The 19,396-nt window shown below is 41.1% G+C and overlaps 1 protein-coding gene across 1 annotated transcript in view; it reads right to left on the minus strand.

The window, feature by feature from the left end:
* The window catches only part of TMTC1 (transmembrane O-mannosyltransferase targeting cadherins 1), a 1,415,052-nt gene that overhangs the window by 771,628 nt on the left and 624,028 nt on the right, over positions 1-19,396 (minus strand). Inside the window, exon 8 of the mRNA XM_085652351.1 lies at positions 16,446-16,635. Coding sequence (XP_085508477.1) covers positions 16,446-16,635 — 190 coding nt within the window. The remainder of the gene's footprint in view (positions 1-16,445; positions 16,636-19,396) is intronic.

Below are 19,396 nucleotides of genomic sequence, written 5' to 3' on the forward strand. Positions count from 1 at the left end.
TCTTACAGACAACATTCTTGGCCCTGTACTCCCTAGTCTCCCGTCTATTACTTTCAGAAAAGCCCCTTCAATGAGAGATGCCCTTGTGAGACCTATGATTGCTCCCAATGTTAAGGTCACTTGGCTAGACAAAAAAGGCTTTTTTAAGTGCAACTCTTGTCGAGCATGCACTTTTGCCACTAATAGCACACACTATAAAACAGCTTTTAGTGATAATGAGATAGCTATTAAAGAGTACCTAACCTGCCGTACAGAGTATGCTATATACAAACTCAAGTGCACTTGCAATCTAGAATATATAGGTAGCACCAAACTTCCTGTGCACAAGCGTATTCTTCAGCATGTAAGAGCTATAGTTAACTCTGACCAGAATTACCCAGTTGCCAGGCACTTTAAATCCGTTCATGATAACAAATTAAGGGATCTTAATTTTAAGGTCATTGGGTCAGTTGCTAACCCCGGACGGGGTGGCAACCGTGACAAGCTTTTAAGACAACGGGAGTCCCATTTTATACTTACTCTCGATACAAGAGTTCCCAATGGTCTTAACATGAATGAAGATTTGCATAACTTTTTATAATCGCTGTTTGTAGTTCATGGGCATCTTTTAGAGTCATTGTCTGTTATATTATATTGCACATGTCGATTCCACTCTTGAATGTTTTCCATCTGTTGCTTTGCTGCTATTGCTTATTTTATCTTATGTATTATACAGCGCTATTTGCACTGTTTGTTCACCAGCACCTTAGTTTTTAGATTTCTTACAGACTATTTATTACAGTGGTACTTTTTACATGATGGTTATTTATTAATGATGAATTTTTTACAAATATTTTCTAGACTTCTTTTTATCCTGGGATTTTAGCTATTTATGAAGTCCAGCAGTCTTTATTGTTGCACTGATATTGTTGAAATATTTTTATATAGATTTTTACCTTGTCACCATTTGTTTTATCCTTTTGGAATATTTCAGTGGTTTTTTAATTGGTGACACTTTTTGATTTTTTGGTCTAGTTATTTATATTTGAGTGTGTTATTTGCCTGTCCCAACATTTTATTGGGAATGGGTGGCTATAACCTCTTGTCTTTCATATTCAACTACCTCATTGTATATATGTGTACCCCTCAATAATGCTTTGTTCTTATTTTTTGTGAATACCCGCAGTTGGTCAAATCAAATGAAATTATTATTCATTGCATTTTATGAGTTGGTTGCAATCAATCATGACGGGACACTGGTCTTTGTTCTGTTGGTTTTTTCGTATATATCTAGGTATTCACTGAGGAGGCTAATTTGCACTATGTATTAATTATGTTTACCGCCAAGTATTTACCTATCTACATATATTTTTTGGATATTATTCTACCTGCACACCTTCTCACATGTGTATATATTTATATATTTGCTTCATTTGTTATTTACTGACCTTGCATTTAGGGTGTTTTTTGGACATTTCCAGACATTTCCGATTAGTCTGTTTTTCATTTTCATTACACTTTGGTGCTGTCTCTCTATTTATTTCGTCATCAAGTTGCGACGCATCATGTGACCAAGCTCCCTGCGAGGAGCGAAACGCGTCATGGAGGACACTTGTCCTATGATTGCCATTGACTTATTGATTGGATTAATAAATACCTGCTTCACCCGCTAACTGTTGTGGGACTTTGTGACTTTTTCACGGAGGAGAGAGGTCCGCACCTTCATTTTTCTGCTCAGGAGAAGAGCAGAGAGGGACTATATATATATATATATATATATATATATATATATATATATATATATATATATATATATATATATATATATATATATATATATATATATATATATATATATATATATATATATGCCACCGGGAATTGCCTCACAAGATGCGCTGCATGGAAACGCCAAAGACGAACACGGACCCAGGGATAGGTGCTCTTAATTCTTTATTTTACTCCGTAACCTGCACCACCGCCATGACGCGTTTCGACCTACTGGAGGCCTTGGTCACATGACGCTAACAGAGAAAGCCTGAGTATTTAAAGTGCCAGTGCATAATAACGTGACAACGTAATCATGAACATAGACAACAGATTTAAATATCGTGGTTTTGAAAATCAGAAATTGTCTTGTAATACCAAAATTAGTAATAATACATGTAAAATACATTTTGTACCCCAACAAGACAATAAGGTCAACAATAGGTCCCTGGAAACAATGATAAACAAAGATAGATAAACTTATCTAACTCGGTAGGCACAAGATGGAGAAAACCATGCAAAATAGAGAATACGACAGGTTGAAAAAACGTTTACATAAAAAATTATTAATAATATAATTTCATTAGTTTAACGCAGCAAATGTATAGACTCCATCTAATTATGAGAGAGATTTGTAAACATATTTCACCTTAAATACACGTCATTTCTCATATTTGGTTTGCGCATGAGAACAACTGATTTCATATCAAATCAGTTGAGTTACTAACTGGTTTAATCCATTCCAACTCATGTTAAACTATGCTCCACTAAAAAAAGGGTACAGCATTACCCACTTATGTTCCTAGGACCTTCTAAATGAAGCTACGTTCAAGAAAGTGTTGATAGTGCAATCAGAAACAGAACCAATATCTGGTTCTTTTAAAAAAAACACAACAAAAAAAAGGGGACAGGAAAAAAGTGATGGGTGCTGTTCAAAAAATAATAAAATAATGACATGGAAAAACGGACAACGAAGCTCAACAGTCATATAGAATCCGAACAGAGGCGCGGAATAAATACTGTAACATGCTATGCAGGATGTTTCATCGGGACAGTTGCGGTAAAGCCAATGGTTAGAGCCAAGTATAGAAGTCCTCACTGGCATTTAACCCGTTAGGTACCTTGGAGTCTAGCTCCAAAATGTACCGCGTCTCAAGTTTTCTAAGGATGGCTTCCCGATCCCCCCCACGTCTTAGTGGAGGCACAGAATCGATGACAAAGTAGCTGAGATCTTTAAGGTTACTGTTGTGTTTGTCACCGAAATGTCTTGCTACGGGGTATGATGTGTCATGATTCGTGATAGCCCTCATGTGCTGGAGTATACGTTTGTGCACCTGCAATTTGGTGCTGCCAATATATCGCAGGCCACACGTACACTCCAGCACATAAACCACAAAATCTGTCCTGCATGTTAGTTTTTTGGTAATCTTACAGGAAGAGCTGGCAAATGGAGATGAATAGGTAGTGGTATTTCTGCCCAATGTGCAAGCCTTGCAAGAGGAACACTTAATGAATCCCTTACTGGCTTGTAGCCAATTACCGGTGTTACTGCTAAGTTCGGGACTGCTCTTTACTAGCATATCGCTCATAGACCGGGCTTTCCGAAAGGTTACAGCAGGGGCATTGGGCATATTGCTACCTATTACAGGATCAAAGCGGATTAGCGACCAATTTTTCTTAAAAATCTTACGCAAACTGTGATGTTGACGGTTATAGGTCAAAATTAATCTGGGTGCATCATTCTGGATGGAAGTCAAATTAGAGGCCTTGCTGGAGATGGAATCACTATTTCTGGCAATCGGGGTAAGGTCTCTAGGTTTGGACCTAGCACGTGCCACTGCTTTGTCAATCACTGCCGGGGAATAACCCCTTGCTAAGAACCTCAATTTACTTTGTTCCTGGGCTAAAGTACAGTGTTCATCCGTGCTGCAAATGCGTCTAATGCGCAGCATCTCCCCATACGGGATGCTGCGTATAAGATGTTCAGGATGGTGGCTAAGAGCATGCAGCACGGTGTTGCCCGCGGTTGCTTTGCGGAACAGCTTTGTATGTAGATTGCCCTCAAAAACAAAAACCTCCACATCTAGGAAGCTAACTTGAGTTTGGCTAATCTGAGCTGTAAATTGTAGGTTGACTTGGTTGACATTGATGGCCTGAATAAATTCCAAGGCCGAAGTTCTAGACCCCTTCCAAACCACAAAAAGGTTGTCTATATAGCGAAGCCAAGTAATGATGTTATTAGACATGACTTCACTATACTCCACCCTGAGGACTTGCTCCTCCCACAAGCCCATGTGTAAACATGCGTAGCTCGGGGAAAAGCAAGCCCCCATGGCCACGCCCCTCAATTGTTGGAACACTGTGTTTTGGAATAGAAAAAAGTTGTTATTCAGACAGATGTTGATCATATCCAGAATCATCTTACAGTGGTCCATCATGTACATTGGCTCAGATCTCAAAAAGTATTCAACCGCTTTGATCCCATCATGATGGTGAATACTGGTATATAAAGCAGTGACATCCAGCGTGATTAACCAGTATTCATCTTGCCACTCAATGTCATTGATCTTCCTTAAAAAGTCATTGGTGTCTTGTATATAGGATGTTAATCCCTTCACGTGCTTCTGTAGGAAGAAATCGACATAGAGCGACGTGTTCTCCAAGATACTGCCCCTGGCCGAGATGATGGGCCTTCCAGGGGGTTTAGCAGTGTTCTTATGTATCTTTGGGATAAGATAGAAAACCGGCATGATGGGATGGTTGACTTTCAGAAATTTAAATTCCTCAATACTGAGGAGACCAGAACTTTTCCATGCCAGAAGTTTGCTATAAAAATCTCCCCATGTAGCTTTGACCACCTTCCATTCGCTTCTCTTGTAGCATGACCTGTCATTAAGATGCAAAAGGGCCTCATCAACATACAACTTTCTTGGCCATAAAACGACGTTGCCTCCCTTGTCCGATTGACGGACAATGATATTGTCATCACTTTGGATCCTCTTCATCAATTGTCCATAACCATGGTTCCAATGTTGTTGGGTATGCCGAACACCTTTAACTGATTTGTGTAGAGATTTTAGTTGGCAGGTAACCATTTCATTGTATATTTCTATATTGTCATGGACCATGATGGGACTGAAAGTGGACTTCGGTTTAAATGGTGTAATGCCCGGTTTGTTGGTAACGATAGTGGGAGCAACGCCGATTTGAGATAGATTATCAACACGGCCCTCTTCCTGTAATAGCTGAAGGTTGCAAAGAAGATTGTAGTCACCCACCGTACCTATTGGAGGACTGGAGGGAATGGCTGATGTTACGCCTTGTGTTTTGATGACTTTATCTTTGTTTAGTTCAAAAAACTTTCGAAGCTTTAACTTACGTATGAATTTGTAAGTATCTATGCGGGTTTGTGCATAGTTGAAGTTATCAGCTGGACAAAAGGAGAGGCCGAGGGCAAGGATCTTTTCTTCATTGGCACTAAGTTGCATGTTGGTGAGGTTTATGACAGCGAGGGGTTTGGAAGTGTTGTTTAATGTTTGCGAGTCCAACGCTTCTGACCTCTCTTGTTGTTGTTCTGCGATCTTTGACCGCTGTTTGATCTTGTGATGTTTTCTGCGTTCCCTTCGCTTGATGTTGATTCTCCTGCCAATCTTGTATTCTGTATACGGGGCCTTAAAGTTTGGCGTCTGTCGTGTCGCAGGCAATCCACCTCTTGTGCCGGGGTAAGCCTTGTAAACCCCAAATCTTTACTCATAGAGGTTTGTTCATTTTCAGACTCACTGCCTGGAATAGAGCTAAGATCAGAAACAGAAGATGATGAATGAGCCCCGATTGTGTTGCCCGTCAAATTCGATGTTGTGGCAGATTGGCAAACCTTTTGTTTGAGAGTGACAAACTTCCTGGCAAATGTGAAAATTTGACCATTTTGGTAATCAATTTTGTCCCTCTGAAATTTGAAGGCCTTGCGTTTCTTGATGGCCTCTTCCTCTTTGGCTAATCGGGTGTGCATTTCATCACGGTATTTTTTCTCCAAATCTGAGGGGCCTAGTTTATTGATCTGTTCATTTAACTCCTCAATAGTTGTTTGGATTTTTAAGCGATCACTTTCAGCGTATCTCACCAGAATTTTCAACAGGTTAGCAGAAGATTGTAGGTTGCATTCCGCCCAGTCTACTAGCATCTGGGGGTCCGGATTCTCGTAGCTGGGTGCCAGCATGATACGCAAACCACGAGGTATGCGTCCAACTTCCAAATAGCGTGATAATGAACGGTGTTCCCACCATTTCGAGGTCTCTACTCGCATGGCCTTTTCCAACTTTTTAAATAGCTCTTTCAGATCAGTATTGCCCACCCTGGGAACCTCCGCGGAAACAATCGGTTCGGACTCCAAAACCGGAGAATCGTCGAACATTTCCATTGCCGCCTCCTCACGGCTTCTCGCAGCGCTGGCGGCCATGGTGCTCAGGTTACGGAAATTAGGTATTGTAGTATATTCACTTAGACGACACCGCACAATGTCGATACTCGTGAATGTGAATCAGCACAACTTCTTCACCGGTCAAAAATGCAAGTCCGCCTACCTTTGCAGTCTTCACGGTCGCCCGCAACTCAGGCTGGCTGGCCACTGGCACACGGTAGGGGTCGTAGCTGCTGACCGGGGGCTGTCGCAACCTCTCCGACTAGGAGCTTGTAGAACTTCCGGGGAACCAGAAGGGTGCTTCCTGTTGCTGAGCCCAGACAAAGAAGGGGTCTGTGACACTCCGTAGAAGCTGGACGGAGAAACGATAAACGCCACCGGGAATCGCCTCACAAGATGCGCTGCATGGAAACGCCAAAGACGAACACGGACCCAGGAATAGGTGCTCTTAATTCTTTATTTTACTCCGTAACCTGCACCACCGCCATGACGCGTTTCGACCTACTGGAGGCCTTGGTCACATGACGCTAACAGAGAAAGCCTGAGTATTTAAAGTGCCAGTGCATAATAACGTGACAACGTAATCATGAACATAGACAACAGATTTAAATATCGTGGTTTTGAAAATCAGAAATTGTCTTGTAATACCAAAATTAGTAATAATACATGTAAAATACATTTTGTACCCCAACAAGACAATAAGGTCAACAATAGGTCCCTGGAAACAATGATAAACAAAGATAGATAAACTTATCTATCTATATATATTCACTTAAAAAACCATAGGTTTCACACATGTTATAGTTAGCTGGACATTTCCCTCGTAAAAAACAAATGAAATTCCCCCGTTATAGTTAGTGCAGGCAACTATAACTCACGCGACCGCAATCCTCTGCTGATGACATCAGATATTACATCACTGATTACATATGTGTCTTTCTGAAAAATAAATATTTGTAATATATGTATAGCTAAAGATTAATGGAAGAAGACATGGGTAAATAGGTGTCTAAATACAGTGATGTAATATCTGACGTCATCAGAAGAGGATTGCGTTATAGTTGCCTGCACTAACTATAACGGGGGAATTTCATTGGTTTTTTACGAGGGAAATGTCCAGCTAACTATAACATGTGTGAAACCTATGGTTTTTTAAGTGAATTTGCTAGGTTTTTTAAATGCTAATTCCTAACTATAACGTGTGTGAAACCTATGGTTTTTTAAGTGAATTTGTACAGTTTTTTAAATGCTAAGTTATGTATTTATTAATATTTTTTTTTTTCATGTTATTCACCGTGCGCGTACCGTGCACACACGGTGCTCTTCGCGCACCGTGCGCGCGCTGTAGGCACTCGGTGCGATTCGCGCACCGAGCGCCCACGATGCGTTGTTCGTGCCGTGCGCGCACCCCGCGCATTTTCATCAAAAAAATAAAGGTTTTTTTCACCATTGAGGGTCCTTCAGTGACCCCCTGACAAAGGCTAGGGGGTAGGAACTGTCCACCCTGCCCCCTTTTCACGTTCTCCACCTTTGTTTTACACTGCCTCAGACTGCGAGAGACAAAATGGCGGCCGATACTTCCTGATTTCGACCGATTAGAATGTTTACTGACATCTAACAACCAATCAGAATTGCGCTCGCGCCACCGTCACCGTCACCGTGCGCGCTTATAGATATATATGTACTTTTAACTGAAATTTTCTCAGGAACTACTGAACAGATTGACTCCAGATATTCAAAAGGCACATCCCTGACCTGAGGACGACCTCTCTGCCAAATTTCAAGTAATTCTGTTCAGCCGTTCGGGCTGTACCTTGGACTAAAGGTCCCTATGGAAAAATGCATGGGGAAAACGCGTTTTGGGACCCCCCTTTTTTCTCGGCCCCCGCTTGACGAATCACCCCGAGACTTTCAGGGTAAGAGCGGAGCGGAGCGCCCCACCTATTTTGAAAAATTTGCGAGGATTTGTCAACCGGCGCCAAAGTTATTCAAAATAGAATTTTCAGATTTCCTATGGAAACACGGTCCTAACTATAACTATCTACTGGCGACCGCCAGTAGATAATATATCTATATATATATATATATATATATATATATATATATATATATATATATATACACATATATATAATGTAGCCCAATCCCGATAATGATGGAGGCTGTCTAGCCAGGCGGTCCGTGCTGGGGCAATCGGCAGCCCCAAATATGTAACGCCAGCCAATTTCAAAATTCGAAATCAAAGCACGGACACCAAGGAGAATTGCAATGTGAGTCGGTTTAATCGCTGCAACCAAGACAACGCGTTTCAGCTTTCGCCTTGTTCACGTCAAGCGTACAGTGATTTCAATAAAGTTTAAGTATCTTACAAAATGATTGACACAAAGGAAGGGCTACTCACAACATAAAGGTCAGGCTTAGGAAGGGTGGCAGCCATCTTAACACTGTAAAAATTAAGTAAACAAACAATGCTGCTGCTCAAACCATGTCAAAAGATTTAGACAGAAATAAAGGTCAAAATCCAAACCAGACAAACGGACAAACCAGCGCCCCAGTGGGCGTAATGCATCAATCCATGATGATTAGATATATCACATAATGCCGTAAATTCGTAATGTCTGCTTGCAAATCAAGTTGCAGATATAGCCCAAGTGGGCCAGAGCAGCACCCTATTGTCCATGAAGATAAAGTATATACATAACAACATAATTACTTGAAATCCACAATGACCTGTTCTGCGCTTCGTGGCCCCTTCCTAGAAAAATACAATAAAATGTGTCAAAATCTAAAATTACAGTTAACAGCAATCACAAACATTTACTGAATGCACAAGACAAAGTCATTCTATTTAGTCTGCAGGTGTACAGATAATTCCTCACTGGAATTAAGCCCTCTAGGAGACATTGTATCAAAGTTCACTATGTATCTGGATTCAAGTTGTCTGAGCTGGAGTAGTTTATTACCACCCCGTACATTGTCAAAAACTGCATCGATCACTACCATCCTGAGTGCTCCCTCATCCTGTTGATGTTGCTCAAAAAAGTGTCGGGCCACAGGGTACTGCCTGTTATTGTGGCGAATGGCCCTGACATGCTCTAGAACTCTCTTCTTAGCACGGTGAATAGTACTGCCTATGTATGCTTTTTTACATGGGCATGTCAGGGCATACACACAATACATGGTATTGCATGTGAGGGCTTTCCTGATTATGAATTCCTTACTCATGCTGGCAAATAGTACTCCAGTGCAGTCTGAGCTATTTTTACATGCTTTACAGTTCTTACAGCATCGGAAACCCGGGCGGCCGCCCATAATAGGTTTAGGAGAGTCAGTAATTATGTTAGGGCTAAGCTCATCTCTGAGCGATTTACTTTTCTGAAAGGTGACTTGTGGATGGCTTTTAAGATGTTTCTGCAAGTTGCTATCAGTGAGCAGTACATGCCAATACTTGTTGAGAATATGGCGTACATCTTGTGCTTGTCCTGAATATTTCGTGATAAAACGCAAATTATTAGGTTCCACTGAATGTTGACTAGGATGTAATAGGTCCCTACGTGCCATTTTATCCACTCTCTCACAGGCCTCATTGATGGTTTTATTTTGATACCCTCTGTCTTTGAAACGTTGAATCATTATGTCTTTTTCCTTGAGGAAACTGTCCTCGGAGCTACAGTTGCGTTTCGCACGCGGAGCGCCCCACCTATTTTGAAAAATTTGCGAGGATTTGTCAACCGGCGCCAAAGTTATTCAAAATAGAATTTTCAGATTTCCTATGGAAACACGGTCCTAACTATAACTATCTACTGGCGACCGCCAGTAGATAATATATCTATCTATATATATATATATATATATATATATATATATATATATATATATATATATATATATATATATATATATATATATATATATATATGTATATACACATATATATATATATATATATATATCCAAACAAAGTCAAATGTTCAGGCAAAATCAAATCTTTGGAACCACACTGCATTTATTCCAAATGGCAGAATGTCATCTTCTGCTATTAGTCCTTTTGCGTTTCAGCCCTACATACGAGCCTGCTTAAATGAAGTTGTACACGGAGAAGTCCTTAAAGTACTACGTTGTCCAGCATGCATTGCAAATACCAAAATCGCAATGTGCTTGCAGTTTTTTAGTGTCCAGGTTAAATACCATCCAAACCACTGTAGTAGTATAATTCATATTGCACCATGCTGAAAATTAAGTGACTAAGTGCATAAAAGCATATTTAAAAATGTTACTTTGTACAGTCTGCCCTGCAAGAATTTAAAGAGCTAATCAGAGTGCTCCAAGACCGGCAAGGAGGCAAACGTTCCTTCTCACCCCCTTACTTGTGTCACACTGCATTAAATCAGTGAGAATCCACAGCGTTGAGGCAGCAATAAGTGGGCCCTGCTCCCGAGTCCAAAACGAACAGCAGCACAGTTTTTCCATTAAGGGAGCCTTAGGCCCTTCTGGTTAGCCATCAAACGGGAACGGAGCACCCATAAACACATCCAAATGAAGTCAAATGTTCAGGCAAAATCTTTGGAGCCACACTACATTTATTCCGCACAATTGAAAATGGCAGAATGACATCTTCTGATATTAGAGTTATGCGTTTCAGCCGTACATATCAGCCTTGGTCACAGGAGAAAGGAAATCATTACAATAAGTGATCACATACTTAAAGGCAGTTGTAGTAGTCCTTAAAAAATAAAAAAACACAGACACACGCACGCACACACACACACACACACGTGGACCCATTACTAAATACAAAAGTAACTGCAACAAAGCCTCATGAAGAAAACATATTCCCTGTGTAGCTTATGTTGTCGTGCAAAAGGGACATGGTGTGGTAGGTTATGAAACAATTTCAGACAGGATTTTACACAAATGGGGGTCAAGGTGATATCCACACTGTGTAGTGAATGCAGACAATGCTTCCACTGTCGTATCACGTATCTGACTATTTGTTCCTTGCTGGAAATAAATGTCAACTAAAGATTAAATCAACTCCTCTCACTTTTTATTTAGGCTTCCATCTTCATACTTGTAACCACTACCCAAAAATGTATGTACTTACTCCTAAATAATGTCCTCCGACATAAACAAACTGTAAAACATGAAAGCCCTTCTCATTCATGCAGAAGAGCTAGTGGACACACTAATTTGCAAATTTAAGGGTATCCCTCCCAGTTAGTTCTGTAGCATTATTTTATTTTACTGATTCAATAAATTTACCATGCAGGCTTGACTCCCAGGGGGGGGAATAGGAGGTCCGCACGCCGTAATATAATAAACTTCAGGATTGTTTAAACAGAAACAAATCAGATACTGGAGCACTGACAAAAAACATTCACAAATGAAAACCTCATAAATCGTTGAATTTAGCCAAAAGGCTGTAAAACAGTCAAGGATTACAGGTTCAGTAAAATATTTGTTTCAATTGAGTTATTGAAGAAGTTATAAGATTTAAAAATAGTTCTTACGGAAAAATAGCAAACAGAGGAAACTTTGTACATTATAGAGAATCAAAAAAAATGCAGAGTACTGGTCTGCTATTATCTGTCTTTCAAAACATTTTACACATTAAATTATGTATTTTAGGACTCGCCACCCATTGACTGTAAGTGACCCATTTATTTCTTGCAGTTGTCCTCTCTGCAGTAATTTGTAAAAAAGTAAGTCCCAGGGCCCTCGTTGGGAGGCCACAGCAGCTTGCACTACCCATTGGTTGTGCCAGCGCTGCCAATGACAATAACCCTTGGCAGAAAACTACGCTACGCTCGCGGAGTGTGCGTAGCGAGTGCAACTATGTGCTACACGAATGACACGTAGCACAGTGCAAAAACGCATAGCGTAGTGGGCATTTTGTGCTCGCTCGCGGTCCTCAACGTCAAGTTGGCAGCGAGCAAAATCAACATCCCGGCGAGACTTTTTCCTCATTCGCGATCAGCAACATCAAGTTGCCGATCGCGAGCATGGAAAATAAACCTCCCGGCGAGATTCTCAACGCGGGGAAGTCAGGTTTCTCATTGCGAATGGTCGCGTATGCTCGCGAACGCTCGTGATGAGAAACTACCAGTCCGTGTTGAGAAAGCTACTGCTCTAGTACAAATCTACTCGAGCAGCAGAAAACGACTGCTTGCACTGTGGATGATGCCGTTCGCAATGATGGCACAGTGCAGACAAGCATCCGGCACTGTGCAATCATTGCGAACAGCATTTCCCTACCGCACTACGCAGTTCACGTAGATATGTGTAGCATGACGTAGTGCAAAGTGCACTTCACGTAGCTTAGCACGACTACGCAAACTACGCCCAGGGTTAAATGACAGTACCTGCACCTCTCTGAACCATCACTCTGTACAAGTGTGACAATTCAGTCTGTTTGAGGCCCCCAAAGCAATTAGAATGGCTTGGACGGTAGGAGTTAGTTGCATTGAATGTACATTGAATTGATAAACAACTGTTGTTCTGCTCATCTCTAAATTACACAAACAGCGCCACCATTTGACAGCTATCATAAGTGCTGGCTCGCCCGCAAAGGAGCATTCATTAAAAGTTGGTTTGAAATTAAAAGGGGTCCGCCTGATTCACTAAACACTTACCTGTAGAAAGAACTGAAAATTAATGAGCCATGTCCAGCCCGGCGTTATTTGGACAACTCACTTAACCAACTGGGACTGCAGGAACTTTTGGGAGCTACCAGGGACCTTTGCTAGCTTAAAAAAACATAGTAAATAACACAGTCAAAAAGGAATCACTCATACATGATAAAGCTGCCCTGCCAGAGCGTGCTCATGGCTGGTTCGACTTGCAGTCCTATAGCCAGGTGTCACCGCAAACCTTTCTTCATACCAGCTTTTCCAGAATGATAAAAGAGAAGTTCCTGAAACTCCGCCTAAGCATATTACCATCTGCATATCACATGCCGCCCTGACTACGCCCCCCGAAGCCAGCAATCTCCCGACTTTGCGGGGAGGGGGACGAGGACATAGTGCATCTGCTAACTACATGCAAGACTTTAATACGGGAACGACAGATCTTGCTAAGACCACTTTTTAACAAGAAGCACATTCGGACTTGCATACAAGCAGTGTTAACATGCTTTTCTGGCGAGAATGTTCAATTAAGCTGTCGCCTGGTAAAATACCTATCCGCTGTTGAATTGAGCATAAAAAGTCAGGCCAACCAGTTTGTCGAAGGTATTACAGCCGAACAGAACATGGTACTTGATCTAATCCTCACAAGATGCTGTCTGCGCTGCTGCCTTAATGGGAACTTCAGCAATGTCAAAGACTGGAACACCATGCACTTTAAAAGGAGTCGCTCCAGGCTGACTGTCCCATATAAATATTTTTTGTGACTGTGATCCGATGAAGGTGGGGCTTCTACTGGCCTGTTGTACTTGATTTTGAAAAATAATAAAATAATTCTAAACATAAATATTTTTTGTGCTGACCAATCTCTCTTTTCCAAAAACTCAATGTTTTATAATGTATGCATTGTTTTACTCTATAGCAAGATTCTGTACACAGCTCTGCACTCAGTATACAAGGATTTCTAATGAATGCAGTGTTTTATTCTACAGTAAGAGCTCTGCAAACAGCCATCTTTGCACTTAGCACTTTATTCTGTTGCAAGTTAGGCTGAATATCTACACTTTTCATTAGACTCTTGCAGATGTAATATTTGCTGCTTTAGCACTTTGCACTTTTTTTCTCGAATGAATCCCTTCTAGCTTTCTGCTCCTCTACTTAAACTTGCTGCTAAGTATTAGACCAATGTGGGCCAAGCATCCTACGATATTTCTTAATGTACGCACTGTTTTACTCAACAGTAAGATGCCTGTCAATAGTTGCCTAGCACCTAGCTCCCCCAAGTATCCGATGGTTTAAGGAATGTATTGTTTTACCACATAGTAAAATCTCTGCAAACAGACGCCCTGTATTTAGCATCTCTCTCTGCTGTAAAATAAGCAGAATACTTATGACTTTTATTAGAACCCTGTAGATGTAATAATTAATGCCTTTGCACTTTTTCTCTATGCCTAGCCATTCTTTTTTCTGTTACTTCCCCTAACCTGCTGCTAAGAACCTGATTTACGAGACTGGCCACTCCTTGCCATTATGTCTAGTTTATACCCACGGGGAACTGATCGCTTGTTTTCAACGAATGTTTTGGAACACGCATGGAATATACCACAATCCCTGCATAGGTCAAATGGTGGTCTTGAACATTACATTCTTTCTTTCCGCATGCCATTGCACTTTGTTTCCTGCTGTTCAAATCTATCGTGGGGTCATATTTTATCCATACTTTATTGTGTTTTAATGGTGACCTATTATATTTTGTCACGAAATGTCAGAAATGAAATGCATGATTGTAAAGGTTTTAATTAACTGTACAATAAAACCCAAATTCAAATTCAAAAATAAGTGCCGTCCAAACACTGCCCTCCCACAGTGCTTGCAAGCAGGTGCTGGCTCTTACTGAGCAACATATAAAACCTAAAATACACCAGCTTGCTTGCACAGCTTGAACTAATGGTCTCTGGCAAGCTGAAACCAATATAATATGTACAGCACTACTGCAACATGATGTTATTTATTTATTCTGTTTTCAAAAATGCGAAACAAGCCCCTGAGATATAGAAGATGAGGTAATAAATAAGAATAGAATATACAGATCTGGAGCAGTGTATATTATTAGCACAAGCGGTTAAGACATTACATTACTTATATTACACATACTACATATCAAGGAGCTTTTAGCATCTGTGGCGTTCCTCATGTGGTAACTGACGGCGGGGATCCTGGGGGCACTGAGGATGCCCTAACTAGCGTTCTAGTTGAACGGGATCCGCCTCTTTTTCCTCAGCAGATGCCTCATATGCCAGAGGTTGAGATGGAAGTGGCGTGCAGGATAGAGGAGAGACTGAGGGTGTCAGCACAGCGAAAAGACATGCTTGAGGATCGGAGAGAAGAGGACAAGGAAATCCAGGGAAGAGTCGAGACAGGCACCAGAGTCATTAGTGTGGTCCAATGGCTGGGAGCAGAAGAGGCAACCCATTACCGCTGTCCAGGAGCACCTGAGGGAAGGCGAGATGGGTGAGGCGGCTGTGACTCTGTCAAAAGGGTTACAGCATCTGGCAACTGGCACTACAGAGCACACGCACCATTAGTTGCTAGTTTGTTGCACGTGCCTACTTGGTGGGGATAGAGTGTTCCCAGCGTGAGATACGACAAGTGAAGCCTGGGAGCAGGGTGTTCTGGGGCACTTTATTGCATGTCATTCCACTGGGGCTGGGTGTCTTAAAGCGATAGGTGTTCCCTTTCACAATATACTGGCACGTTATAGAGGAGGAACCAAACCTGTCACATTAATACCCGGATATTAGTTTATGTATACACCAAGGTGTGCAATGGCGATGGTCTCACCGAATACAATGTAACTGATCCTAGCAGCCTTATGCCTCTATTTTCTTCAAGGGTGATATCCTGCCATGGAGGGAGATCCCCGGAGAAGCCCCCAGAAGGAAGTCCACAGAGTAAAAGAAACCAAGAAAGGAACAGAGTTCACATGTAGTTATCTTGTGCTACCCAGATTTTATGCCAATAAACCTCTTGTTTCAGCTATTTGGTGTGGGCTCATATCTCTTGTCCTGTAACAGAGCCATTAACATATCGTTCATGAATTGGTCCATGAATTGTAGTCTAGCAGGTTTGAATATCACAAAGCAAGCCATGAACAGGGAAACGTATGTGCAGAAGGGAGGATAATCACAATTCAACTACAGTAGAGTGCAGCAATGAAACCTTCCCATAATGGCTGTACCAGTAAGGTACGGGTCCCAATCCAGAAGGTAAAAGTCAGTAAATAAATTGCCTCTGTTGTAAAGGCCCAGGTAGCCATTAAATGAACATAGTGACACATCCTCCCAGTATGAACAGTATGAATATTGAGTTAGTAGAGACATGATGGACAGAAGGAGGAAATAAAGGAGCAACAGTAGGGGTAGGGAGGACCTTGAGAAAGCCATCTCTCAGTGGTTGTTGCATACAAATATGTTTTAACTTGCATTCGAATCAGTCCTCCGAGTAGAGTGTAGAGGTGCACTGAGCAGAGGGTTGGGCCCGTGACATATGCAGTAAAGTGACCAGATTACCACCCCGATTTCCCTGTAAAATGCCACTGAAAATGTAATGGCATCTCCATAGCATTAGTACAAACAATTTCGTAAGATAAAATAAAATACCTTAAATGCAGATAGGCAATGCAGACTCAACATCACCATGACCAATAGCAGCAGTAAAGTGGCTAGGTTTCGGGCATCCCATATAGATTCAATAAGAGGAATACTGCCAACCTGCCAGTCATAGCAGAGAGTAATTGGTGCAAGTAGAAGCCACGTGTTGAATGCCAGGAGGTAGGAGTATGTAAGAAACCTGCAATCAAAAATGGATATAATTTAAACCGAGATAAAAGTGCTAAAATCACCAACAAAACCTTTTGCTATATCAATACACGTGTTGATACATACCTTTTAAAGGAGGATTTCCGTACACATATACAATCAAAATGTTGCAGACTTGATGGATTTACATAGTCATGGAATCAAGGTAATCAGTAATATGCTGATTATGTAATATGCTGATTATGTATGTGGCTTTTGGAAGTTATTGTTTTAATTATGATAAATAGTAACAAAGCACAATACAGTGGAACACACTGTATTACTGCCAGATAAAGCTGTAAACATCTATGAGCGGGATGTAATAAGAACGACATGAGTAGGCATTGGTTCAAATTATGTTTTTGCGATGATGGAAAATTAATTTTCTGATACATATATAATTCAGTATGATGTAACATTATTTTCATTTCTATTGGTGTTCACAGAAAGCTTGCATTGTGAAGAAACGTTCAGAAAATTCCACCCCATCCTTATTTTTCTTTGTCTCACCCACTGCAACACCGTCTCTCCTCGTCTCTTCTGATTCCGGAACAGAAGCAGGAAGCACACAGGCTTCCCCTAAGCCAATCACGACACTGCTGTCTTGGTGACAAAAAAGGTTGTGATTGGTCTGAGCGCCGTGGTCCAGCGCTCAGACAGGGACTATGAGCTTGTGCATGTTCTCCACCCAGGCTTTAATGTACAGTGCGCATGACTGATTGGCCGGCCCAAGACGGCCAAACCATCATGAGCACTTAAGTGCTCACCACTCCTCCACCTGCTCTGCAGAGCCTAGCCCACCCCGAGAACTGAGCAATTATGGAAAAATAAAATGATAATAACAAGGCGTTATCATTTTATTTTTCCTTTTTTAACTTTTCAGATTGCAGTGGGGTAATGCTAGCGGGGCAACGCTCTCCGCCACTGTTTGCACGTCGACGATACTACCCAATGCAATATTACTTAATGGTTTGCATAAGTGTACCTAAAATAAAGGGTGAATTTTATACACTGAATTTGCCACTCAAACCAGACCACATGCCCTAAATAGTCTGCGTTTTTGTACAGCCAACATCATTGCTTCGGGAGTTATAATTAGATTTGTGCCCCCTGGCGCTTTCTGTAACAAGACAATTTTCCTATAGCTGCATAAGCTCCTTAATAAATGTGGCACAAGTTGCCTTGCTCATTTTGATCTCTAAACACTTGTCTAAGGTATCTTTCTCAACTAGTTCCAAAAGCCCTTTTCATTTTAACTGTCGAATACCTACCTAGATAATCAGGCCATTTGTTGATTGAGCGGATTTCGTTCCTTTTTAAAAAACAATTTTTATATACCGTAATGCATTACTGTCAAGCACTTACTAAACTACCAGCCACTCGGAGAGAGAAAGTGTCAGTTCTTTTAGCTAGAGGATTTCAAATGTCAAATAACAGATGACAACTTCTTCCATCATAATTTAACAATTTTCTGGCTTCCAGTGTCGAAAGACGTGGAGTAGGGATGTAATTTTCTTAGTAAAAGTGGATAGTAATTGAAATAAGTGAATAATATATAGATTTAAATAAGTATTGCAGATCCCCTCCTTAATATAACCAGTCTTACAACCCACTATCATAGTTTGAAATAAACAATCGCCAAGAAGCCTTGGACTCTAAAAGTGTATTTCAGGCTCCTTCGCAGATGTCTGAGAGCAAGTAGAATGGTATTTTTAATTGCTGTGCTCATTTTATCAGGAAGATGCACTCTCCTCTCCTAATGCCATGCACGACACAGAGCTTTTCATCCCCTTTTTCTCTATGCTTCTTTATTCTTAAATAGTTAATTAAAAAGTTCACGTTTTGTGATATGGGAAATAATTCACACTTAGCCTATTTTGTGGATTTCCTAATATAGAGATGGACCCAGTTAACTGTCACCAAGGCTGGACCAGACATCAAACAAAACTGTCTTAATGTCTACAGTGGCCTTTTTTAACAGCCGCTGTCTTTCAACAGGGACATAAAAAGAGCCACAACTGCCATTACCTGCTTTTCCCAGACGACAGCCATCTTTGGATACCCACGTGGCCAAGTCACATTAGCACGTCACTTGATGAGTCACTTGACCTGAAACAGCTAGCAGCTGGCTGCCAGAGAAACAAAACTCCCTGGTACGTGCACAGAGCACTCGAGTTGTAATCCCATCGTGCAACTACACAAGAATTAGGTAGTTATCCCATCCTGCAACCACTCAAGGATTTAGTGGCAATCACACTGCTGCCACAGGAGATCCCAAAAGAGCAGACAAAGGGATCCAATATATTTGTAAACGAAAACAGGGAAGTCATCTGCATAATTCCCAAAATGATACCTGAATACATTCGAGGCCTGAACGTTTTCATGGGAAATATGGAACCAACTACACTAATTCGTGGACCCGCCACCTCATTATGAAGCATCCTCATTGTGTCGCTGGTGAGAAATGAACATCCCACTCTAATGATGTCATTTTCTAATTAATGACTGAAATGTTCTTTATTTTCAAGGTTACTTCTGTGACCTCATGGGCCTCCAGACAGCAGAAAATCAATCGTGGTTATGTCCTCTCAAAAGATATTTCAAAAGATGACAGATCGCAGGCAAAAAAAACTTCCAGCTATAATTGGCTAATAAACATTTTCTTCTTAGCTCTGGCTTGACAGCGCAACCCATATATGTTAACAATTAGAGCTTTCAGGATTACTAGAGAGAGAGAGAGAGAGAGAGATTGT

Source organism: Triturus cristatus, chromosome 4_1 (genome assembly GCF_964204655.1).
Source record: "Triturus cristatus chromosome 4_1, aTriCri1.1, whole genome shotgun sequence".
In the NCBI taxonomy this organism is placed as follows: Eukaryota; Metazoa; Chordata; class Amphibia; order Caudata; family Salamandridae; genus Triturus; species Triturus cristatus.